A 26,788-nucleotide genomic window follows, 5' to 3' on the forward strand; every position below is an offset into this window, starting at 1 on the left:
ACAGCCGACAGCGGTGCAACCACAGCCGACCGCGGCGTAACCACAGCCGACAGTAGCGTAACCCCAGCCGACAGCGGTGTAACCACAGCCGACTGCGGCGTAACCACAGCCGACAGCGGTGCAACCACAGCCGACCGCGGCGTAACCACAGCCGACAGCGGTGCAACCACAGCCGACCGCGGCGTAACCACAGCCGACAGCGGTGCAACCACAGCCGACCGCAGCGTAACCACAGCCGACAGCGGTGCAAATACAGCCGACCGCGGCGTAACCACAGCCGACAGCGGTGTAACTACAGCCGACCGCGGCGTAACCACAGCCGACAGCGGTACAACCACAGCCGACCGCGGCGTAACCACAGCTGACAGCGGTGCAACCACAGCCGACCGCAGCGTAACCACAGCCGACAGCGGTACAACCACAGCCGACCGCGGCGTAACCACAGCTGACAGCGGTGCAACCACAGCCGACAGCAGCGTAACCACAGCTGACGGCGGTGCAATCGCAGCCGACAGCAGCGTAACCGCAGCTGACCCAATGTACCCAAGCATTCGCCTAGAATCTTATTCCTCCAGAGGATCCATCCACATATTTATTGAATTTGGGGAGCTGGAGCCTTCCTCCGACTGAAAAGAAAACCACACCCCTAATGTCCACCACATGCTTATGGGAATTTCGGGCCTGGATGGGCATGGATGGGATTGGACGCCGGATGGCCAGAGGGGTTCTTATGGGACGATACGGCCCCGTACAGGACGAGACGGACCCGGCCTGGTCCAGGACGGTCCAGGGCCGTCCCGCTCTGGACGCATTCGGCCCCGTTCCGTTTCTATAATTCACGTCCTCGTCGTCCGATACCGTCTCACGACGTAAAATCCTGCATAATCCAGTGTTATCCAGTCTAGTCTAGCCCTATTCTAGGTATCGACCGGTTCCATCCGGTTCCATCAGGTTTCGTCCAGTTCCAACCAATTCCATCAGGTCTCGACCAGTTCCATCCGGTACCGTCAAGTACTGTCCAGTGCCGTCTAGTTTTATCCGGCCCATCTGACCTCTGTGACCCTCCATCCTATCCCTCTGGTCCCATTTTGTAGCGCCCGGCTCCATCTCCGGTGCCGTCCGATTCCATCCGACTCCGTCCGGGCACGTCTGGCGCCATCTGGTCAGAAACGTAACGTGCGGGCCTGTCCGGTCCGGTCAGGTCGCTCCCCGGTCCGATCCAGGCTGGTCTGGCCCAGTCCTATTCCGTCCATTTTCGTCCAGCCATATCCGGTGCTGTCCGATTCCATCTGGTCCCGTTTGATCCTGTTCGGTTTCATCCGGTCCTATCTGGCCCCATAGGGTCTCCCGTCTCGTTTGGCATGGCTACGTCTTTCCTCATGAAATTGTGTCCGGTTTCGTCCGGTCGGTTCCGGTTCCGTCCGTCGCCATGCGGCCCCGTTCTGTCCCGCCTGTTTGTTTTTTCGGTCACCGTCAGTCTGCGAGGGGCCGCGCGCGTGGTAGGAAGCGTCCAGATGCCACCTGAGACTGGCTTGGCTTAGGCTCACATTTTTCCTTCACTACGTTGGCAGTGATTGTTTCGTGATGTGACGTCATCGGACAATCAGCTGTAAATGTTTGTGACCCTCGCTTTCTTCGCATGATCGCCGGGATTGTCGGGGTAGGCCTCGCACTTCCTAGCATGGTCCCAATCAGCGGAATCCAGGATGAAACCCATGCAATTCTGGCACCAGCAGGTTTTTTAAACGCTTCTAGCACATTCTTTTGGCTCTATTTGCAATAAAATGACGACGAAAATCGTTTTATCTCACACCTATCAAACGGTTGCCAACCGTACACCTGCGATGCGGCGCCCAGTGTGCGAGGCCTACGCCGGCGATGCGTGAGTTTGTTAGATAAGTCAGGAGGGGGGAGGGGCGTAGGGAACAGTGGGTCTAAGCCTCCCTCTCAGAATACACCAAAACGCCGGGGACTGCCTGGATTTGAACCTCTTCCCTCGCAAGTTGAGGATGGTTGTTGAGAATACGCCACCAAAAGTCACTGCTGTTTGAACAGAATGTTCACACAGAGCTCGGAATGCAAATTATCTGGGGAAAAACATTATCTAAGTGCTGTAGGAGGGTGGCTGTGAGAAGCGGGGCTCCTTCTGTTCGACCATTTCTGTTTCTTGCTGCACAGTTTTTTTTGGCAGTATCTCCTAATTCACCACTCACAGATAACATGGCACCATGCAATTTGAACCACCTACAAATACACATCCTTATGTGAGGCACGTCGGCCTAGCACGGATGTGAAAACATAACTGCACTAAAAATACAACTCTGACAAAAACACCTAAAACCAATAAAGCCTTAGTAGCAGACCTGTCAGCCCAACGCCCAATGTGGCGGTCGTGCCTGCGCATGGTGTGTCTGAGATAGCACTCAAAGGACCCAGCATCATTTTCAAAAAGATTTTCTCGCATGTGGGACCCCGTGTTCTTGGCTGAGAGCCGGTGTAAGTATTATCGCTAAGTGGAGAAGTTGCACGTTTTGTGTCAAGGCGCGTTGGAATTTTTCTTTATTGGTCAGTTAGGTCTCAAAAGCAAGCTAGTTTGGTTCTCTCACACGCTTTCTGAGTCTTATGACAAGTTTGATGCAAATCTTTTCCAGGAAACGTCTCCAGGCTGTTCCGAAGTTCAGACCGACAGGCAACTAGCTGTGCGGTGATAGGCGTGGTGCTTAGCGATCGTGAGACAGACAAACGTGACGAACGTGAGGCAGACAAACGTAACGACCGTGAGAGAGACAAACGTAACGAACGTGAGACAGACAATCGTGAGACAGACAAACGCGTCGAACGTCAGACAAACAAACGTTACGAACGTGAGACAGACAATCGTGAGACAGACAAACGTGACGAACGCCAGACAGACAAACGCGACTGACGTCAGACAGACAAACGCGACTGACGCCAGACAGACAAACGCGACTGACGTCAGACAGACAAACGCGACTGACGTCAGACAGACAAACGCGACTGACGTCAGACAGACAAACGCGACTGACGTCAGACAGACAAACGCGCCTGACGCCCGTGACTGGCCGCCGTCGGCGGCGTGCCTCCTGACCGTGGTCGGCCTGCACGCAGATGAAGGACCTTCATCACGACCACCTGGTCCGCTTCATCGGCATGAGCGCCGAGCCCCCGCATCAGGCGCTCTTCACCGAGTACTGCCCCAAGGGAAGCCTGCAGGACATCCTGGAGAACGACGAGATCAAGCTGGACTGGATGTTCCGCTACAGCCTGATGCACGACATTGTCAAGGTGAAGGCCGGCAGGGCGGCTCGCCGCAGGCCCCTCGCAACCACACTGATGGCGGACACAGAGGTCAGCCGCGTAAAATGAAACGCCATCGGCGTCGTCACTGATGGAGTGCTTCCCTCCGTTGAAAAGCTCGCGCAATCATAAACCAGCCAGGAAGCGTCACGTTTGAATGCCGTTGCATGCGATTCGATTTTTGCTGATAAATTGTTGTTTCCTGAATTGCCTGAATCACGTGGACACAAATGAAGCCAATAGCTCCCAAACATCTGTCAGCCTCTGCCAATATGTCATCCAATAATTATCAAACCCGAACTTTGCGTCCGAGTGCTGAAGTTTCAACTGGAAAGTTGTACTTAAAAAGTTTCTAAGTGTTGACAACATTGGTTGGTTGGGCGTGGTGGTAGGTGCAGTAGTTTGTTGTGTTTAATCGAAGGCACATATTTCTTGCATTGTGCGACTGGCTCAAGATAAAGCAACCTTACGTTACAAAAGTTAGGAGCGCGCAATTAGGGCGGGAAGGGGTCCGTTCGCAGAATGCCTAAACCACAACAGAAATGTCTAGCTGACTGAACACCGGCAAGGAAGGAAAGTTTATTTCACGCATAAAACTCCTACTTGAGGCACTCAAGCACGGCTCACACCAACCCAAGCAGCAATGTCGCCTGTTATCATGGGTTCACTAGATCACGGACTTTGCCGAGGCCGTTCGCTGGCGGGAGCACGCTGGCATGGGGTCTGGCTGGGCCGGGACGGTCGTCCGCAGGCGCGCGCTGTGCCGGCCGCCGTCGCGCCCCCGTGCCCGTCTGCCCGGGCCCAGCGCGGCCCGGCCGCTGCCCGTCACGGCTGCCCGGGACGGAAGGCTCATTATCATCTGCCGACCGCGGCCTGCCCCGGCCACCACCCATTTCCATAAAGAGAGCGTTACCGCCGCCGTCTGCCGATGCGTCGGACTCGGCGGCGAGGCGGCGAGCGGCGCCGCGGCCGTTCGACGCCGTCAGCGGCGACCGGGCCGGGGCGCGCGCCCGAGCGGCTTGGTCGTGGCGTGCGTCCGTCCGGGCGGCCGGGTCGAGCGTGCGCCCCAGCGGCCGGCGCCGGCGTGCGTGGCACGGCGTCCGCTGCCGGGCCTGTCAGGAGACATGACAGCCGGCCAGCGGTGTCTGTCACGTCGTGTGACACCCGGCGACCTTGGCCCGTCCGCGCGTCAAGACAAACGGAACTCGCGAGCCCGCGACCGTCCGCATGTCAGGGCATGCCCATCTTGGTGCGCCTGGGCTCTTGAGCACTTCACAAATGGTTGAACCCGTGGAGTGTGTGCGGAATCGGGACTTCATTCGCTGTCGCCGGCCTTTGGCCGAGTGGATTAAATGAAAGGCTGGTGGTTCATCGGACCTGGTCTGTAGTCCCGGAGAAGGAGAGGCAGAGAGGCCGCGTGCTGGGCTCGATCGTACACAGAGCGGTCATTACACACAGCCTGCAGCTGGCGGCTGGCCAGAGAGGCCCGGTCGGGAGAAGGCCCCAGCGTAGCATGGAATAACTGGAAACAGCTACCCCCTAAATCTTCGCTGGCAAAAGCCTGGGGGTAGATCGTCCAGTGAATTGGAGTGGCGTTGCCGGGGTAGTCTGGTCAGAGAGCAGGCAACAAGTTCAGTTCAGCATGCACTCTGAGACCGGTGTCATCCATGCAAACCAGTCGGAATGAAATAGCGTATTAAAACGCGGGCCAACAGCCTTCTGTTCTCGTTGATCTCTGCCCTGCCGCTGCAATGAATGGTGGAACCGACACCCACTCCGGCATGACTGGTGATGAAGGGCGCCGGCGGCATCCGCAGCGGCTCCTCGGGGGGCTCTGTGGCCTCCGCAGCGGCTCCTCTGGGGGCTCTATGGCCTCTGCAGCGGCTCCTCTGGGGCTCTGTGGCATCCGCAGCGGCTCCTCTGGGGGCTATGTGGCGTCCGAAGCGGCTCCTCTGGGGGCTCTGTGGCATCCGCAACGGCTCCTCTGGGGGCTCTGTGGCATCAGCAACGGCTCCTCTGGGGGCTCTGTGGCATACGCAGCGGCTCCTCTGGGGCTCTGTGGCATACGCAGCGGCTCCTCTGGGGCTCTGTGGTATCCGCAGCGGCTCCTCTGGGGACTCTGTGGCATCCGCGGCTACTCCTCTGGGGGCTCTATATGGCCTTCCCAGGAAGTGGCCAACGTCCGGCTAGCGTGGCATCTTGAAAAGCACGGTTGTCCTCCCATTGTGCTTTTTAAGACGAACAACCGTAGGTCACAAAAAGGACACGAGATAGCTGTTTTGAGCCCGGCTCGATGATTCATTAGCGGTGCGCGCGAGATAACATGGGGCTTTTTATCGAAACTTGTATGAGCTTTTAAACTTTTAAGCAGTTAAGCCCTTAAGCTCTCAAGCTCTTTGCTCTGTCGCGCGGCCTGATAATTTCGTATTATTATAAACATAATGTGTTTATAACAATACGATGTGTTTATAACAATACGATGTGTTTATAATAATAATATAACATGTTTCACGGATATGCGTGGTTGCGTTATTACTAGCGGGAGTATCTAATTCCGGTTTGATCCATTTCACGATGCTTGCATCTGTCAGACGCTGGTGAGCAGCGTTCCAATCTCCCCCTCCGTTTGCGACGGGGCACGCCGAAAGGCGGCTGGCCGTCTCAACCGTACACCCTGTGGACGGCGGGCTGGACAGGCTACCACCCAACTGTGACGTTTCTGATTAGCTGGTGATAGCAACCGACGGTCTATTACCTAGCATCCTGCATATTATTTGCAATGTCATGTCATGGTACCAGTGGACCTTGTTAGATTGACTTCACGTATGAGTTCAAGACCCGTCTTGTGAAGCTGCAAGAGTCATAGTTTTTGTTTTTGTTTTTGCGTGGCCGGCTTAAAAATATATTTACGAATGCTCCAATGCAGATCCTCAGAACCAAGCAATGCTCTAAGGTACGCGTGAAACAGAAAGATGCTTCGTTTCAGGATCTACCTAAGGTACCGATAGCTTGGAAAAATACCATTCTGAGAATGGTTTGCTGGCGAGGAAGGCTGAGTACGGTGAAAATGGCTATAACCGCTGCATTTTACCTGAAATCTAATTTTTACCGATTCTTCACTTCAAAACCCACCTCACTTTTACCCACGAAACTGAAAAGCTGACGGCAAAGTTCAAGCGCGGGGCGTGGGGTAGAGGCCATCGTTAAGGAAACGTTGCAAATTGACATTGTCGCACATACGTTTTGAAATCCTCAGTAGTCCATGTACAAATGTAGGCTGTGACTGTCTGCGAGTTTCCTGAACTCGGACTGATATCAGATGTTCAACCTCGTAGTTGGCAGCAGCAGTCGAACTAATTTAGGGTCTTCGAACTAATCATGTGCTTTCGTGCCTTCATATTGGATGTCATATTGTTTTCATTATGACGTTCATTTCAGGGGATGGCGTATCTCCACAGCAGTGAGATTCGAAGTCACGGCAAGCTCAAGTCTTCAAATTGCGTTGTGGACAGCCGTTTTGTGCTCAAAATTACCGACTTTGGTTTACAAACACTGGATTCAGACGACGAAAACCAGAATCTGGACTCCTACGTATACTGGAGACGTGAGTAACAAATGCATGCGAGCATAAATAATGTTTGTGTGCTTGAAATAAGTAAAAGGATAGACCATGATGACTGGCCGAACCGATTGCCGACCACCGTGCCACTGTGTTGGCCGAGCCGATCGCCGACCACCGTAGTACCGTCCCTCTGGCGGACGGAAAACGAGACTGGCTGCGTGTAAGTCTCATATAGGTGGCAGAACAAGCACCTCTTTGGTGGAAGTCGGAGTCCCGAACTGATGGCCAGCTGGAAGAGTTCACAGGATGTGAGTACACTTGGAACCGATGTGGAACAGTTAACGAAGTTTGGGTGACTGGGTACAGATTCTAGGAAAATTATGGGTGTATGGGTGTGAATTAAGAAACGCTGCGCAATAATGCTGTTTGCTTCTTTTATTCGCACTAGTGTTGGACATATCAACGCAATGGAGTGTAAGATGGGTGTTAAAAAATGAAAGCTTTCCACAACTTAAAACTTAAACGGCTGAAGCATGCGAACGAGTTGATAAAACTAGGAAGGAAAGCGTAGCTGGTGGATAGGGCTCAGCTCCCTGCGTAGGGGGCAAACTGGGTAAAGCAACCCGTTAAGGCCTCCATTTCTAACCATTGTGCCACTGTTTCTCTGGCGGGCAGAAGACGAGACTGACTTTGAGTGACGCCCCTAAAGGGGGCAGCACAGACAGTTGCCGTTTGTTCCAGGGGAATGAGTCTGGAAGTTATTGATTCAGCGAGCTGATCTGAGCGTATGGTCTCTTCGTGGTAATCTTACAGTGTACATTGGACTAAGAGAGCTACTGAAGGACGCTGAGCTCCAATGTAAGCAACCGATGCTCATCTCACAGCTTGTTGTTTTCCACAATCGAGTCGCATTGCGTTAAAGGGAAGTGGTCACGTTGCCACATACCCGATGATGTTTGTGTAGGGTGACATTCGTGTAATCATGGAGCCTTAGGTAGCATCCGACCAACGGCACCAGCCTGGTACAGGTGTGGCGCATCCGTCTTGCATCAGCGACAATGTTTACCAATGTTTCGTGAGTATAGATGGTAGGGCTGGACAGGGAAGGTGAAAGGAACACCTCTAGGATGTCTCCGTAGCCTGAGATCGACGGCTGGGGCCAGTCTGTGCGCTGTGCATGCAGCGTGTTTGATCCGCCGCAGGTCGGCTTTGGACGTCACCGGAGCTGCTCAGGGCCCCCCAGCCACCGCCGGCGGGCACTCAAAAGGGCGACGTCTACTCCTTCGCGATCATCGTGCAGGAGATCATCATGAGAAAAGGCTCATTTTTCGTCCACAATGAAGACCTTTCACCAAAGGGTAAGCAGTCACATGTTTGCATTTATTAAGTTTTCTTCCAAGAAGGACGCTATGTGACGCCCAGAAAAAGAAACAGGGCGTTTATGAGGATTACTGTTGACTGATCGGTGGATGTAAAAACCGGGCGTTAATGCGTGGGTGAATTTGCCAGTTTTACTTAGGCTTTGTGACCTGTTATCACTGTTAACCTATGGCTACGTGTTGTGTGTGGGGGGTGGGGGAGGATAGAAACTGAACAACCAGTGATATAAATTGTCAAGAATAACGGTGCGGTATAAGTCGCTGTAGCGTTTTTCAGCCCAGCGGCCTATAAAATATAATTCAAGGTTTGTCAGGCGTCTCCAGGATAAACTTTGTATGAAGGATCAGATGCACCAACACTCCGCTTTATCGAGGATATCTCCAGAACCATCCAAGAGAGCCGGTGAAATCCGGACTGGGGAGGTCAGAACTGTGCACCTGAAATTATCAGACGGCGAAACGCTGTCTCAGGTCAGACCGTGTAAAGCTGCCAGGCTGAGAGGTGAACCGCAACAAATCCCTCAACATGACCGTTGTGAAATAAATGAGCTGCCAGCCTCTTAAGCTGTGGAATGTAGTGAAGCCGACAAAGTTTTGGCGAGGGCTACAGCGTGCGCCTTATGTTTGGGGTAAACGTTGTTTTGTTAAGACTTTCATGCTTTTAGCCGTTCATCAAGTGGCCTCATGATGCACAAAGGCATAGGCGTCCTGAAACCCATCATCGGTGGCGTATTTGTTGTTGATCGTTTAGGCTAAACGAGGGATATTTGTTTGTGTAATTGTCCATTCGCGTTCATGATAATGATAAGCGTTTTTAGTCATCAATGGTGGCTACGTTTCACGAATATAGCACGTCCGTCTTACGTGCGCTAAACGTCGGCCTGTGCCCTAAACGTCTTACAAAGGCTCACTAGTGTGCTTAGCTCGGAAATTTATCAGAACCGCATGGTGACTTTTGTTGGTTGTATTCCCCTCAATCCTTTACCTCATGACTCTACTGACCTAATCACCCCACTGACCTAATCAATCCACTACACCAAGAAGTAGTAGCCACCCCGCTCCCCGCAGGGCAAGGGAGTGGGGTGATTACTTTTTCTTGCCGCTCATTCTTTCCGTGACCGCAGGAAGAGGGCGTGCGAAAGCAATCGCCAGATTCGTCATGGCTGATGATATACTAAACTCGCTGCAAACGTTGCACCGTGAGCATTGCTCCAGCATAAGTCGGCGTGCGCGCTGCATTTTAAGGTGATGTGACAATGTGATTAGTGATGGTGACAGTGTGATTAGTGAATGTGACAGGTGATTAAGACAATGAGGGCATTTTGCTTCAAGATAAGTCAAGCCAGTGAGCTGTGAAGTTATTTTTAATATTTCAGAACATCTGTATGCCGTGTCGATTTGTTCTGTTCCACTGCGATGCATATACGCCAATGACATACTATGGGTGTGGCGTCGGGGAAGGGCGCGCTTGCTTAAAGGCCGCTGGGTACGTCGCCATCCTTTTCAGGATTTAATGAGATGCATTACTCATAAATTCTCCGTTTATCCTGAATCAGTCGGAGGCCGCTTCGATACTTCAGGAGTGTTCCACATTTGTATGAGGTTTTGAGTTGAGATAGCTATCTTGATCATCAATCGGTGCAGTTGCGGCCCTGCCTTAGTCTGTCAGACCTAAACCCCTTTAGTAAATGAACTACACGCTCGCGAGGTAATTATTTTAAAGTTACCCAGGCACTCATGCCTTTCAAACCCTACCAGTCTACTGGCGATGCGGTGTTGAAGGTCGAGGAATATACAGCTGCCAAGTCGTCATCTCTGGTGTTCGGGAGCACGTTTTCCGCTTGTAACGGCCGCCAATCGGCTCTCAACCAATGTTGTGCAAGCTGTGCAAGATTCTAATTCGAACTACGTTTTGTGCTACATTTTCAAGACATAACGCATTCTTGCTAGTAATAACTGACATAAGGCTTGCGATCGAATAAGTTATGGCGTTATATCCGAGTATTTGAATGCAACTTAGCGCTTTAACTCACGAATTAATGCACAAGAACGCCACGAAAAAGAGCCAAAACAAGAGCACCTAACGATATTTGGTACGGCACACATCTAGTACCGCTGCGGCCCACCTCTCGGGAGATGGAAGAACTACAAATGAGTGCTCTCATGCAAACGTTTAATGTTAATCAAACAATGACGTATTGAGGAGCACATTTACATAATAGAGAAATGGTGTTGTCTAGAGCAGCCTTTTCCACTTAAAAGTATCCCAACAGTTGTCAGTGAGCTAATTTCATCTTATCTGATGCTTTCTTTAATATCTTCAAATGCAAAACACTCCTTTTAATCTGTTTGATGGGTTGGTGCTCTGTCGGCCAGAGACACCAAGCCTGCTGCGGGGAGCTATTTTTTATAGTTTTGTCTTGCCTTCAAGCGTGAAGATGACGTATCGTGTGCGATTCTACACTTGAATATTTCGAATCGGCTGCTCATTAATATTGAAGGCATGCAATGGTGCACCGGCTTTTTACCCGCCGCCTGAAATTGGTTTGAGACGAGATGGCATATCAGTTAGTTCCATCTGATCTTTCCTGTTGCTGCGAACTGGATCTGCCAATGACAGGATACCGACTTTCGGCTGGCTGCGATGCGTGCCTGCCTGCCACCACATGCAATGTACAGACCGCTTCGGTGCCGACGGCACTAAAGCGCATGGGCGCACAGAGGCGACGACAGCGTGCGTGGCCGTGCTGACAGCAGCATGAGACGCGTTGTCTGGTGGTGAACGCGCGACGTTCCTGTGACGGAAAGGGAATTGTCGGTCAGCAGAGCCCTGCCGGCAGAGTTTAGTGTTACCGGATGCTCGTAGACTCAGTGCTCATGCTCAGAAGGCATATGGTGGCGGATTCATGTGGCGGGATGTCCGGTCCCAGTGGGATCGTAGCGACGGATCGTATTGCCCGACATTTCAGTCGCGTCGGTTCGGGCGGCTCGAGATATAATGAAACCCTAGCGGATGGGAACGGGAGAGTCGGTCAGTATGAGTGATTGGTTGATTACTGGTTGTGAAGCGTCTTGTCTAGCCCGTCGATATAAGCCCGAAGCGAGATTGGATCTCCCAGTCAGCTCGGATCTCCTGGCCCACCTGTTGCCGGACTCATCCAATATCACCGGGTGTAACTTCATATCGCCTTATGTAATTTCATCGTTGGTATCGGCTGGTTGTGGAGCGTCCCGTCTGATCTCTTAACGGGATATGGGACTCAGACGCGTCGCCGGAAAGCTGGGGTTGACAGAGTACTCGCAATGGCTTGGCATATCCCTGTGGCGGACATTCTGTGGGATGTGCTGGTAACGGGTACCTCAGGTTAAACCCACGCTAGTTGACAGCACTGGTGAATGTGATACAGCAAGATCACAGCACTCTAAATACTGCACAACGCAGCGTGGTACAGGGCGGGGTCAAGACCAGTTAAATGGCGCGTTTTGTTGTGTTTCCCGTGGAGATGTGCTAGAATTGAATCCTTGCGGCTTTCTTGCGACTTAATTCATCTCTGTAACGTGGTTTCTGTCTTAACATTGGCGGGTACTGTGCTATCATTGGGTTTTAAAAACAGCGGATACCATACGTTTCCCATGGATGACAAGCTACGGAAAGCAAGGATAGTCCTGGTTCAACGGGCAGCCACATGGCTTTCAAGCTGCCATCTCAGAGTTTGCCTTGACCACTTCCGCCGAGTGAGTATCTTTCTGAAAATTGTCTCGGTAAGTATTCATTAACGGACAACATGATATCACAGACAGTTGATATCAGGGTGCCGGCAGTCCTTATCTTCGGATGTCGTTCTCACATTATGTATATGAGGTGCACTGTATGATGTGTCGTCCACATGCATATATTGTTGTAAGGTACACATTGCTGTCAGGTACATATTGTTGTAAGGTTCGCTTGAGTGGGGCGATCAAGTTGGCCACTCTTGAGGAAACTATGCGGGCTAGAGGCATCAAATTCACAGGGTGTGTTGGCCTGGACGTGAACTTACGTAGGTCAGAGTGAAGTCCGTGGGAGATGTTTAATGCGGTTCCTGTTATCAGTTAATTCGAAATGAGCACCAGACACAGCTTCGTCTAACCTTCCGTTGTTTCATTAGATTGAACGGTTCCCTGGAAATTGACTTCGCTGCACCCATGGCCTGACTTTGGCCTGCCGTAGGTCAGCGACCTTACAAGGTGCATCTTATTTTGTCATGTCACACGATTTGCTATTCAGTTGCATTGTATATATATATATACTGCGAACCAGGCCATAGTGCAAAACATTAAAAAAATTCTGTCATTCACGGTGTCCCACGCAAATGTTGCAGTGATTTGCCTAAGTTCGGCAGAATGGTGCTGATAAAACCTTGCCTAAAGCACGCTTAACACTGACAACATATAAGCATTGACCTACCACACCAATGGCACCGATATGGCATAGTAACAGTAAATTTTAACACGCGCTGGTTTGGAAGGGTGGGTCAGATTGACCCCCCTAGGGGTGTTTCCGGAATGGTTTCCGAACGTCGCTACATAACTGTAGAAAGTTTAATAGCAAATCGCGTGACACTACAAAATCAGATGTATGTTGTAAGGTCGCTGAGCTACGACAGACCGAAGTCAGGCTTCATCTCCGCCACGTGCTGCTCCCGTCAGACGTCCGCCAGTGGGAACGCCTCAGGACCTGTGCGTGTCGCGCGCAGACTCCGTCCAACTGCGATGCGTGTGTTGGTCACGTTTTTCGCTGTATTGTTGTTGCTGGAAGCGATCAGTTGAATGTTTGCCCATTTGTATCTCATCCAGGCGCGGGGTTGGATTGACGAATTCCGAAAGCCCAGACGCATCCCAGAAGATGTGAACTATGAAGAGGTGAAGATGATACCAGCTGTCCTAGAACTGTCTTCCGATACTACCGCGTGCTGGTCAGAAAGAAGCCATGACAGACGATCAGACCCGAAGAGTACCGAATAGCCCGTCAGCCCGTCGCTGAACAGGGCTGATCAGTGTTTTTGTTTCGGACATTTTCACATTCTTTCTTTGAAGGAACCTGGTGACCTGAAAGTGCTAACTGGTGAGTCAGGTATGGCCGAAGCCAGTCTTTTGATGAACATTGTTGACCCAATGTGCCGGCGACAAATACCTGACAAAAGCCGCTGCGCGACTCAAAACTTATATTTTGCTGATATGTTGTTAATGACGCTCGCTAAGCTTCGCCACAATATGCCATGTTAGCTGGTTGGTGCCATATGTTGATGCGTGGCGTTTTGCGTAATGTGAACCTGTGGTCTGAGGAGTTCGACCAGCAACTACTAGTCATGATCATCGATCGTACCGAGGTAAAAATATGCCGTTCCCCGAATTATACGTTGCAGTCGATGATTTCCTCCACATACAAAGGCACCGTCAAAATCATCATTCGAATCACTTCACGAGGCACCATTTCGTTCGTGTCTGAGGCATTCTTGGACAACACGCTGGACCAGCAGGTTTTCGAGAGATCTGGCATGCTCGGTTTGTTAAAAGAAGGAGGCCCTGTTCTTGCTGACCATGGTTTTAACATTCAGCACCTTGTGGCCACAAAAGGTGTCACAGTCGTTACGCCTGCATTTGTGAAGGATATAATGAACTTCTGTGTGCTGAGGTCACCAAATCCCGAATGATGACCAGACGGTAAATTCACGCCGAGCGCCTCAACGGGCTCAACAAGACATGCAACGTTGTGAACGGCCCTCCCATTGCTGGCATGTCCCAATCATCAGCGAAGCATTCTTTGTGACATGATTTCTGCGGAACTTGCGCCCTGCCATCGTCAAATGAAAGCATAAGAGGACTTGTTTTGCGATGACTGGGCCATACGATGTGGGTTTGTTGTGCGTATTGCATGTACGAAATCAGCACCAGGTCCAGCTCACGCCGACGACCTCGGGTGTCTCAGCAGCTCTGCATGGAATGGTGATTAATGTGCTGTGTTGTTCGATGTCTCTTCATGCATAAATGCATACCGCATATGTGAGTGCACGTACTTTGGCGAGACTGCATCGGTCGGGCTAAAAGACACAAACGAGTGGGTGAAATGTAGAATATCTGTAGAATTGCGCGCAAACACTGTTCGACGACGATTGTCATATTGTTTACATTGGTGACGTCAGTGCGTGCACAGGTACGCACTGTTGTTGGAATATAAAGGAGGCGTTTCTCTGCTGGGTAGTTTCCCCACTGGCCTGGATTCAGCCAGTGTTAGCTTGCCTGGGCTTGAGTAGCACTCGATGATCAGCCCCCCGTCACCTGGAGGTACGAGCCGCGCCTGCCTATCCATTACTGGTCCGGCACGGCTGCTCGGCCGTCTAAACACCGTCTTCTTCAGCGATATTTTCAAACATAGCAGTCTCATCATGCCATTCCATCGCGCTGTCAGCGAATCAGCACCTCCTGTTAGTCAGAAGTCGGCGCACTGCCTCGGCCGGTGCGCGCCGCCGACACCTCGTCTCATCACGCCGCGCGCCTCCCCAGAGAAGCTGGCACGTCTTCTCCCCCTCCCGGAGAGAGAGAGAGAGAGAGAGAGAGAGAGAGAGAGAGAGAGAGAGAGAGAGAGAGAGAGAGAGAGAGAGAGAGAGAGAGAGAGAGAGAGAGAGAGAGAGAGAGACCACCTCTCACCGCGCGCCTTCCCAGAGCTGAAGGGAGGCTCTTTTCCTCGAACGGCGCGACTCCTTAGAGAGACTGGCTTGTCTCCGCTCGTTGCGCGTCTCGCCGGAGAGGTCGTCGGGTCGTCTTCAATCGTCGTGCGCCTCCCCAGAGAGAGCGGCTCGCTCCTCTCGTCGCGTGTCTCTCCGAAGAGGCCGCGCCGTACGTCTCGCCGCAGAGGCCGTGTTGTCTCTCGCCGTACGCCTTACCGAAGAGAGCAGCTTGTCTCAGTCTCGCCGCGCGCCTCCCCAGAGAGAGCGGCTCGTTCCTCTCGCCGCGTGTCTTTCCGGAGAGGGGCGAGGGCCGCGTCGGCGCTGCGTGAGCGCTCACCGCCAGGTCGGCGGCCGCCAGCCGGCGCCAGTGGCCCGCCGGCGCCGACGCGGCCAGCAGCGGCGCCGCGCCGCACCAGCCGCCAAACTGTCGGCCGAGATCGACCTTATCCTGAGCATCTACTCGGACGCGGGGGGCGGCATGCAGGGGGCGCGGCCGCCGCCGGTAGACGGCTGCCTGTCGCTGAGCCGACTCTCGCCGCCCTTCCCCGGCCACTCGCCGACGGCGCTGGGGGCGCCGGCCGCCCTGGCCGTCTCCGGTTCTCCGACGCGCTGCTCCTCCAGCCCGCTGGAAATCGCCGCCTCCCGCCGCGGACCTTACTGCAACGTCGATTGCACCTACTGCAAGTACCAGACGGCCAGTCCCGGCTGCAGTCCGCTGCGCAGTCCGCGCTCGCCCTGTAGTAAGTGCGCTACGCGGCCGAAGCGCGCAGACCTGTGTGTGTGGCGCGGCATGTAGTCGGGTCATAGTTGACATGCATACTCTGCCAACGCCTCTAAGGGTTCGAGGTCTGTGAGTCCAAGTTTAACAGCGCCATGGAATAGCGTGGTTTGCCGCTAGTTGAGTAGTGGTGACTGCGCCTGTTTTCTACAGGGCCGGTGTGTGGCTCTGGTACGAGACCCGGGTCTGTTTGGCTTCCCCTACAAATTCCGACGTTTGTTTTTTTGGACATCCTGTGAGATGCGTGCATCGGATAGGTACGATTGTGTTCGAGGTACGATATTCGGGTACTTAGCTTACGACCTTAAAATAGTTGCCCTATTCCATTTGAAGACCGTTGCGATTAGTTTAATTTCATCAACGAACGAGCAGGTGGCACAGTCCTTGGCTCTGAGATCTCTCATAGGATTTGTTACAATTGGTTCAGTGAATTGCTTACCTTTTTTCGGAGCTTTACTTGACCATAGCCAGACTTTGTTCCTGGGCTCTTAGTGAATGGAAATGAACCCGGCAAATGTTTGTTAAAACGTACCAGCACTGGAACTGTGTGGATTGTCCTAAACCTACCACCAAATGTGCCGACAGCGTTATGGATTTTAAGCTCCTTAACTGGTGTCCACAGCCGGAACTTAAGTATTATCTTTTCGCGAGTATGGGCCATTTTCCAAATTAAATTGACAGGAAAAGTTGAAGTAGCTACCCAGTTGCCATAGGCATCTAAACCGTGAATCAAGCTGCCACCCGGCCTCGATCTGTATCGTCGGATCAGTATAAATATCCACGTGCCGCCACGCAAATTCGAATCACGTGCCATCTGAAATCCTTCCCCAAGCAAGGGTTATCTGTTCGTCAACGGATTTGCTGTATGCTGTGGTCAAAGCCGCGTTCATTTATCTTAAAAGCGCAGCTTATCTTCGTAATCCGTTCTACGATCTGAACTGCCAAAGTTTGGACTGCCGACTATTAGATTGAAGCCGGTTTCGTGGTTGCACAGACGCCTCGGCGAGGGGCTTACAGTTCATGTAAACAGGGTATATGCCGTTCATTTTGGACGATTTCATCGCACACGCCACGTATTTTTGCATAGGTACTTAAGGTAAATTGCGGTGATGCATACAAATGTCATCTAGATGAAAGAAGTACATGTAATGAATAAGACAGCATCATGTACCGTCGCCCCATGCTTAGCACGGAGGCGTCATTATTGTCGATCTTTTAAAGCGATCGGGGGGGGGGGGGGGGGGCGGGCGCAGCCCGAGAACCCGGCAACCGAATCTTACCCCAAATGTGTGCTATTTATCGGATTTGTCTCACTTTGTTTCGGTAAATTTTGATTTCCGTGTTTTGCTCTCTGTATAACTATTTATATCAGCAGCGTCGTAATCGAGGCAATCGAATGATAACCAAAGAAGGCAACCTTTATGTGATGCATGACTTTTTCCTTGATTTTGCTGAGGGACAAAATTTTCGTCACACGACGACACCGAATATGCGGTTGACGTTATTCAGGACACTAGCGTAGATCGAAGCTGATTCCGAAATTGGCATGGATTTCTCCAGCCCATGCTTGGGTAAGGAAGATAGTCCTTTCTTCATAAGCAAATATTAAAACAAGAATAGAATAGCTGTGAGCTTGCGTATCAATCTTCTGATTTGAAAACGCTGGCGTCTTTGCAGTTTCCATAGGTGGCGCGAGTTTGGTGTCGCAGCTGACACCAGACGGTCGTCAGTGGCTGAACAAAAACAGACGTGTTTTGAAAAATAGAAGACTTTTGAATGTTTTATGCAATGAATTCGTACGATTGTAAGTTCGTACGGGCAGCAAATTTTAAAAGCATGGTTTTCAAATCAGTATTCGGAGCGGATTAGTACTTAAGGTTGTATTTACAGCTGGGTAGGAACGAGCTCGTCGTTTTCCGTGCCAAACGATTCGCCTCATGCGCCAGTCCATGGGTAAACGGATCAGTAGCGCGCGTCAGAGTGACAGAGTGACAATGGCGAAGACAATGACTCAGAGTGACAATGGCGAAGTGCTTGGTGTGATCATAGTTGCATTAGCTGGCGGGCCATGCAGTGCTTCCTTGTCCGTGCACGGTATGATAGATTTGGTCCTGGCAATTCGCAAAGGGAACCTGCCAAGGTGTCAAAACGAATACGCGCACATTATGAAGACTGGTTGCACCATGATCTTCGAAAGCTGATGAAAGATGCTTCGGTACCTGTCCATATAATCGGATGTTGCATTGCCTATAAGCTTACTTTGAGGTTAGCTCCATCGCTTTTTATGTTGTTGCGCGGAGCTAGGCGGTGCTGTAGCCGCCTGCTCGTTCCAGAATAGACTTTGCCGCGCTACTTCGCAGTTGGACGGTGCAGCATGCCAATAAGCGCAGCGCACGCAATCCATGCATATATCACCCCTACTGGCCGACCTGTAGCGAGAACACAGGTCTTGATTTTGTGTATGGAAACTTAAATCATTTTGTAATATGTGCGTGCAGAACAGTGGGGAAACAGGATGAAGAAGTACAGACGAAAGTCGTAACTGGCTTGAAAACAGTGCATCCGACATATCGATCCTCGCCTTGATTTGCTCATCAACGCGGGCTGATGGAAAGTCGATGCAAACTCACTCCCCCTGGCCGTTTGCAAATTAAGAACAATGAAACCTTGCGGAAAAAGCAGTGAGCTGGTCTCTACGAAGTCTTGCGATTGGTGATGGTTTTTATTCTGTTAGGTCAATAACTGAACCCCTTCTTCAGTTGAAATGTATTTTTACCTGAAATCACGTTTTTCAGCTTTGTATGTCAATATTTGCGTATTTATTACACGCAGCGACATGAAGCTTAATCAGGAATGTTTCTTCTTTAATACTGAGTACATTTACATGTTCTTTCATCATCATGCGTTTGAGGGGAGTGTTCTAAATTTATGTGGGTTTTTGAAATGAAATAGCCATGTTGAATATCATTCGGTGCAGTTTAGAGCCCTATCATTCTCAAGATCTAATAACCTTTAGTGTCTGAGCTACACGCCTGGGGAGATAAGCAGACTGTTTTGGAGAGGCTGTTTCAGGTCACCCAGGCACCCATGACGTCATAATGACATCATTCAAATTTTGTCATTCCATTTGCCATGCGGCGATCAAGGACAAGACAAGTTTAATTGTCGACACGCTCATACCTGGCGTTCGTGAGCGCGATTTCCAGGTAAAACGGACGTCAATTGGGTCCCGATCAATGCTTTGCAGGGTACATGACTTAATCAAACCATCGCGCATTGAGAAGCATTTTTACTTAACAGAGAATTGTGCTGTTTGTAGCAGTCTTTTCCACTAGTAAACCAAGGAGTTATAAGGAAGCTTTGTCGTATCTGATGCTTGCTTCAGTATCTTCAAACAAGAAACAATAAGTCAATGTTATGCTGTATCTAAGTCATATTGATGCTGGATGGTTCCGTTCATTTGACGCTGTCGGCCCACCGCGCTGGAGACAGGTTTTTGGTGTCAAAACCTGCGCAATGAATGTCCCATAATGTGAACAAAAGTTGAGCGCTACACGATGTGCCGGAGACATTTCATCAGAAAACCTTGGGGGGACGTAAGGTAATGAATAGCATTTCACGGCAGTAAACATCCAGAATCCTTATAAGCCTCAAGATGTCTTCAGACATATAATCTCTAGAATCTTCAGAATCCTGTAGGACAAGAAAGACACCAGATGACACCTAACCCTATTGCGAAGAATATCATTCACCAAGACCTTATAAGAGCAGGTTGGACGGCAGGATCTAGACCAAAATACACTAGGTTTGAGACAATGCTGGCCTGGTGAGCACCTATATATCAATTGTAATCAATAAAAGTACAAGTGATGTAATTTTAACACAATTTTGATGAGTTATAATTTCTGCCAAAGCATTATCACGTGATGTTACGTAATTATAAAATAGCACCCAGCAATGTTCTACTAGTGACTAAAAACTGGCAATTTTACAGTTCTTGCGCAGTAGAGACGTTCAACAAAAACATTGCCTTGCCTGCAACTTGAATATGCCATCTCGATGTGTTTTGGTGAGGCTTCTTTACTTATGTTATATAGCCAATAAATTAACTGTGTCGTAAACAACTATGGAAAAACAAACCCATTTAACACCCCCCCCCCCCCAACACCTCCTTTACTTTTTCTGGGAAAAGCCTGTAAAGACATATTTGCTGCACGAATAGGAAAGGAACAAAACCGGGATGTTCATTTATGTGTCGGAGCATGGGCGTCTCCCATAATCTGACCACGGAATATTTCCCTTGGAATTCCATTTGAAATGATCCCCGCCAGTCTGTCCTTTGCTGGTGACAGGTTGCAGGGGTATTGTTTGGAACTGGTTATGTTGCTGTGATGTTCGGATCCCTGCTCTAAGGTCTGGGCAATGTCCATATGTAACACAAAGAAAAGGTGACGACTTCAGGTTTCAATTAAACCCCTGATTACCATACCTTTATTTTGAATTTTAGCATTGGTAAGAATCTAAAAAAGTTATCTACAATCTTGCCATTGCCACATTGCATGTTTACAGATTTTGAAGGTGCTAAGCTTGAAAAAAATGGGAAGATACTGTCTGGTTCCCCATTGCAAGACAGGAGATGAGAAAAGTGTGAGGCCACCCAATGCTATTGCTCATTCTTTACCAAGTGACAAAAAAGCAGCCAAAGGCTGGACCAAGGCTGCTAAGAAGGATAAGATCACTACCAACGAAAGCACTAGAGTTTGCTCCCTTCACTTTTCTCCGGGAGATTATGTACGTGATCTGAAGTATGAGCTGCTCAACCCGGGGAAGGACCCCATGACAAACCCCTCAAGACGACTCCAAGTGGAGGCAAGACCTTTCCAGAGCCTTGGGAGAGAGATACAGAAGGAGTAAGATTTACATGTTTCGTTTGTAGGTTTTATTGCAATACCTGCACCAGCAATCGGTTTCATTATGTGTCTTCAGATGCTAACAAGCGCTTGCGCGCTTGCTTCACTGCGCTAATTTAAAATTTGATAATTTTCATTATGCATCATTTGCAGTTGGAATCGCGGTTCTAGGTCCCCTGATTGCCAAAATATCGCGTTAAGTGTGAAAAAGACTCGGCCGCAAGCCGCACGTGGTACTGGCGGTTTCTGGCGACCGTTGGCAGGAGAGAGCGCATTTCCCCGCGCTTTCTGCAACACAGCCAAACTTATTCCATGTGATGAGCGAATGGTCATGGGGTGTGGCAGGTGATTTTGGTCCCTTCCACCAACTGTCAGCCTTTTGAATGATGGCAGCACTGCCGTTGTGTTATATACTGCCGGGCGGTATGAGTGCCCCAACCACCAAGTGGATGGAGAAGTTAAAAACGGTGGAGTCGACCTTCTGTACACGTCACCATCTCGAACCAGACCGACTCTCCCGCTGCCCGAGAGTCATCGAGTCGATGGTAGCGACCCTGTGCGCGGTGCCAGGTCCCCTGGATGTCCGGGTGGTTAGCCGGTTTGTTCGGCTGCGCACGTTCATCCGGCTCAGCTTTCTGAGCTGAGTGCGCCAAAAGGAAGCTCTGCAGCACTGCGAGAGGCTGAAGGGACGTCAGTTTGCAAGGTGAGCGGTGGCCCAGCTGCACCGGAGGAGGCGGCCCGTGGTCTGCTACACCGGAGGAGGCTGCCCGTGGTCTGCTACACCGGAGGAGGCTGCCCGTGATCTGACTGAGCTGCACCGGAGGAGGCGGCCCGTGGCCTGCTACGCCGGAGGAGGCTGCCCGTGATCTGACTGAGCTGCACCGGAGGAGGCGACCCGTCATCTGCTACACTGGAGGAGGCGGCCCGTCGCCTGCTACACTGAAGGAGGCGGCTCGTCATCTGCTGCACCGGAGGAGGAGGCCCGTCATCTGACCGGACTGGGCTGGAGCGGAAGTTCCTTCCCTGGACCTGACTGCGCTGGAGCAACAGGTGGCGATATTATGTTACCGAACTGAGATGGTCTCCTGTGACCTGGCTGTTCTCAATGCGGCGGTTCTGTGGCAAAGCGGCACTGGCAGCTCACTAGAGCAGGTAGGCGACAGTGTTCGTTTTTCTCAACGCCTTCCTGGCGGGTGCGCGGTACATGCTATGCGTTACCTGACGCGTGAAGAACATTATGCGGACCTGTGCACGGTGTATAAATCAAATCTGAACGGTGTAATGGAGGTGGGCTGTTCCGCTGAGTTGGTGTACACCCATGTGTTGTGTTGTGGCGTTGAGAGCTGACGTTTTAGAGGCCATGAGTGCAAACATGACTGCTGGGAGCGCAAACATAACTGTTGTAGACCTTCCCATAGCTTGGGAACGTAATCTCCAATATCTCAGAGAATGAGCTAGGTGGAAACCATCGCTTTCGACCCTAAACACGTGATTACAACCGCTCCAGACATTGTTATTATAGACACCAGGTAAAATGGCATTGCATCTGTCCTTCCGACTCCTCATGTCATCACGCTAGGAAAATGTCAGGTACCTCTCCAAGCATTGAGAACAGCTGCTATCGCCTTCGTATCGGCTGAACACCATAATATCTCACTTGCATTCAGCTGACTTCGTCTATACGTGTCGCCGGCTCGAAACAGCCCGCATCTGGACCGCACGTCCGAAACAATATGTGACAGCAAGGATGATAATCACCCCACATTGTGGTAAAAGTCTCCTTTATTGGATGCAAGGCATGGTACAGTGATCCGGGCTTGTGTTGGAATATGTGACCAGACACAGTTGCTTTGTCCCCGGGTTTTGCTATGGCTAGGAGACATACTAATAAAGGTCTTCAGACACTTTTCGTTGGAAAAAAACGCCTTAGTAACATTCGAAAACGATTGTCAAAAAATCAGTGTTGTTTTGCACTTAAACACGTAAATGCCCCCGGGCACTCCCGTGGTGACGTCACCGTGTGATTGCCAGACCTAGTTCCGACTAGGTTACGCCCCCCCCCCCCCCCTGTCATTCACCACATGCCATGTGTTTCGTCGTAAACTTAACTATGTGTACCATCTTTAATGTGATTTGATACTTCCTTTAAAAATCACCGTCAGCGCCTCACCAGCCACCTGTTGCATTGGATAGTTCCGGGATCGCAAGACGATCACACTCTGTGATCGGTTCAGCTTACCATCGTTCGATGTCGTTCTCGCTTCTCATTGGTTAGTTATGACATCATTTCCGTAACATGTGACTATGGCTTGTTTCCGATTGTAGCTAGAATATAAGGTGGACTGTTTGCTGTCACGTATGCTCATACGCTCACGTGGTATGAAGATGCAAAGCCCATGTTGGTTGTGCACGTGGATATTGCGCTGTGTTGTGAGTGCTAGTGAGTGTAAGGACTAGCATATAGCAACTATTGACTGACAAACTTTATGTTTAATTCTTGAGAAGTACTGGAACGAGTCAGGTCTTCACCAGTCCATCACGCAAGCACTTCAAAATATGTCCCACGCATCGAAACCCCACCCCTACCTTTTCAAGGTGGAATTTGAATTATAGGTAGGCATGCAGATACGAAACTTGCAACACAAACACAAAATAACAAGAGCAGCATTACGTCAGGTCGCAAAATCGCTGCCTCAGCTCAGTCACATCTCAATTTTCGCTAAATCCGAGGGTTTTTCAGTGAATGGTCAATCTGCCTCGCCTGCGTCACCAGCCTCCGACGCCGCCCTGTGCCGACCGATTGCTGGCCTGAGCAGAGCTGACAGTGGGCCTCGAACGTCGCCGCGTCGCCATTACCGCTGACGTCACCGTTGCAGAGATTGTCGAAAACGTGCGGAACGGCCAGAAGCCGCCGTTCCGTCCGGCCACGGAGGAGGACGTGGCCGATGAGGAGGTGCTGCAGATGATGCGCCGCTGCTGGTCCGAGGACCCCGTGGACCGGCCCGACTTCCAGGCGCTCAAGGGCATCATCCGCCGGCTGAACAAGTAAGCCCCTCCCCCTCCCCCAGCCGGCTGTCAGCGGCCCAGACGTCACAGAGCCAGGGCGGCAGGCGCTCGCAGCTGCCCACATGAGGCCTTCAGGTTCGCTCCAGGTGCCCTTTATTGTTTGACAGGTGGCTGGACCTGGTTGTCGAATTGTGTATGCCTGTCCGGTAGACGTGTTGTCATTCGCATGGTTCCAGAGTCTAGGTTTTACAGAGGGTCAGGCAAGAACAAAGTCCCGTGGCAGCCAGGACGTGATCAGAATTGACACCTGTTCCCGCTAAAACTCCTGACAAATATATATATATATATATATATATATATATATATATATATATATATATATTTATTTATAAAGATATGTGTATATATAAATATAATGCGTTTGTCGTATGCGATGTGACAATGCAGAATGTTGCCAAAGTATATCTATTTCTCAACGTTTCGATCAGTTTGGTGATCATTTTAAGGTAATTATTACATTTTGAACTTACAGCTACAAGCCCAGTACGAAGCTTGGTTTCATCGTATCCCTACAAAATACATGCTCCAGGCATTTGAAAAATGACATTTGCATGTTGCATCATGTTATAAGTCAGAGTTTGCAGTTATACAAAAGTGCGCTGCATTCGAGTAGTTTACATTTTGGACTAAAACCTATTTCTTTGCGGAGAACGCCTACAACTATTTTATCTCGCTCTCAGCGTGATGGTTAACACACGGGTACCTCTCATCAGGTCAATAACCGATAACGCTTGAGTCAATGACCGACGTAACAACTCACACCCCCTGAGAATAAAGTGGCCCTAACTCTTGGCCGTCAGATTTGGCCCGCTTGGAACCGGATGGGCTTGCGCACATCCACCGCATGTTTCGGCACCACCGTCATGGGTGTATCCCAGTCAGAATATTCGATACTTCCCACTTGATCCCTGAGTCTTCCCACTTTTTCAGCTCTCTGTCGACTTCGTCTTGCAGCGTATGCGGCACGGGCCTCGCTCTCCTGAACACTGGCTCTGACATTTCTTTTAAGTTCGGGCTGGCCTTGATGTCGGCCGGCTGTCCAACTTGTTATCAAAAACTTCCTTGTGCTCGTCGAGGACTTGTTTCAGCGACAACCTAGCGGGCCACTTTTTAGTCACTTGATTGACACGTCCTCCAGTTGTTATCGGACCAAGTAGTTCTGCTGTTATTCTACTGAGGGGCAAGACTTGCCGATGAGCTGTTATGAGCCAACGGCTCTGGACTTCTCGATCGTTGGCTATAGTCGTTGTCAAGAATTGACCGTCCAGCTTCAGCGGGATTTTTGATCCATGCGGTAGCAGTCGCCGGTTCGTCTTTGCCGCTTTGATGCCGGCCAGTTTTACAAGGTCTTTGCTGACTGTAATGTCCGCTAATGCTCCAGTGTCGACCAGTGTCTTTATAATCTGGCCATTCAGTTTTACTTCCGTCAGCCGATCACTGTTTTCAACGCCATTACCAGGCGTGAACGCAAAATCATGACGTGCGATTTCGTCTCTCGTGGCAATCCCTCGCTTCCTGAGATTGGACTCGTCCACCTGGCGATTTTTGCACATTTTTGCAAATTGATTTTTGCCACCACATTTACTGCACGTTTTCCACGATGATGGTTCCACAAACACGATGATTAGCTCACGGATACCTCTTACGAGGTCAAGAGCCGATAACACTGTACAGTCAACACACATGCTCTAATTTCAGGCACACTTGTATCTTTGAAAGTTTTACATTTTCACCGTATCGAGTTGAAAGTTTGCTGGTCCCGTAGGCTTGCATCACGAGGGTCCGTCCTTTCAGCTGCGTGTCGTGAAGTGGTAGTTGTGTGCGTTTTGGTTTTGTATGTTGATGGATACCACGTCTCTGGTGCGTGATGATTCAAGTGTGGTGAGGCGTCTATGGTTTGTGATGTGTGCAAGGATTATGGTGTTCTTGGCTTACTCATGTCTGGTGACTGGCGTGCTGTGGTGTCTACGTGCATGTGTTTTCGGTGCCCCCTCCCGCAAGTGCGGGAGGCGGCACAGACAAGGTTGAGGTTGGCTGAGCAAGCTAAGGTCCAGGAAGGTGAAACGTCGGCTGAGCTTTGTTATAGTCACGTCAATGTAGTTCACACTGCGCACCTCACAGTCCCCGGTAGGACATGGGAAACACTTCACTACATTGGTCTGTTTGAACTTACTTTTGTTTGGTTTTGGTTAATCAACGAGTCTCAGCCGGCGTCATGAAAGCAACAAGCGCACTGCGCGAAACATTGAACAAACGATCCAGGTCATACACGCGAAATTTGCTGTAAGGTACAACCAACATGTCGTAATATATACATACATATATATATATATATATATATATATATATATATATATATATATACACATACAGCAGACATGATCATGTTAAAAACCTGATCCCACACTCAGGTGGCCACCTGCCAGGCTAACCAGATCATACAGTCAGGTTACCACCCACCATCCGACGTGTCGCAATGCAGCCACAGGCATGGTCCAGGCACTACTAGTCTACTAGACAGCTCATCAAGGTCATGCAGCACCACAGGAATTGCCAGGCCGCTACCTGACAGGCCAACCAGACCACAGTCAGGATACCTCAGACAGGTTCCCTGTCAAACCTTATGCAGCAGCCACAGACACAGTCACCTCCTCATTCAATTGGTGAAACAGGTCACATAGCAGCTACTGATAAGGTCAGGCCACCGCCTAATGGCCCAATGGCTTCAGGTCAAACAGCTATTCAGGTTTTCTTTTCACGCATCGTGACCTTACCAAGGACAGGTGAATAGGTAGTCTTGCACGCCCAGATGGTTGGGCGAGGGACCAAGTGGAAAGAGACAAAACTGACGCTTAAAGGGAATGCTCCACATTTATATGGGGTCTTTAATTCAAGGAGCCATCTTGAAGACCATTACATGTAGCTCACAGCCCTGCCCTTTTTAACACCGAAACCATTCCATTTGCTGCGTTACACGCCCACGAACATGTACAGAATATATCGGGACACTTACTTCAAGGTCACCAAGGCATTCATGACATCATAATGACGTCATTTAAATCTTGTCA

The 26,788-nt window shown here is 50.5% G+C and overlaps 1 protein-coding gene across 1 annotated transcript in view; it reads left to right on the forward strand.

The window, feature by feature from the left end:
• The window catches only part of LOC119098180 (atrial natriuretic peptide receptor 1-like), a gene marked incomplete in the record, with an annotated part of 112,682 nt that overhangs the window by 53,886 nt on the left and 32,008 nt on the right, over window positions 1-26,788 (forward strand). The window contains 4 exon segments of the mRNA XM_037221106.1: window positions 3,130-3,306; window positions 6,757-6,922; window positions 8,083-8,238; window positions 23,531-23,699. Coding sequence (XP_037077001.1) covers window positions 3,130-3,306; window positions 6,757-6,922; window positions 8,083-8,238; window positions 23,531-23,699 — 668 coding nt within the window.

The sequence above is a fragment of the Pollicipes pollicipes genome, unplaced genomic scaffold, assembly GCF_011947565.3.
Source record: "Pollicipes pollicipes isolate AB1234 unplaced genomic scaffold, Ppol_2.1 Scaffold_4740;HRSCAF=5597_pilon_pilon_pilon, whole genome shotgun sequence".
In the NCBI taxonomy this organism is placed as follows: Eukaryota; Metazoa; Arthropoda; class Thecostraca; order Pollicipedomorpha; family Pollicipedidae; genus Pollicipes; species Pollicipes pollicipes.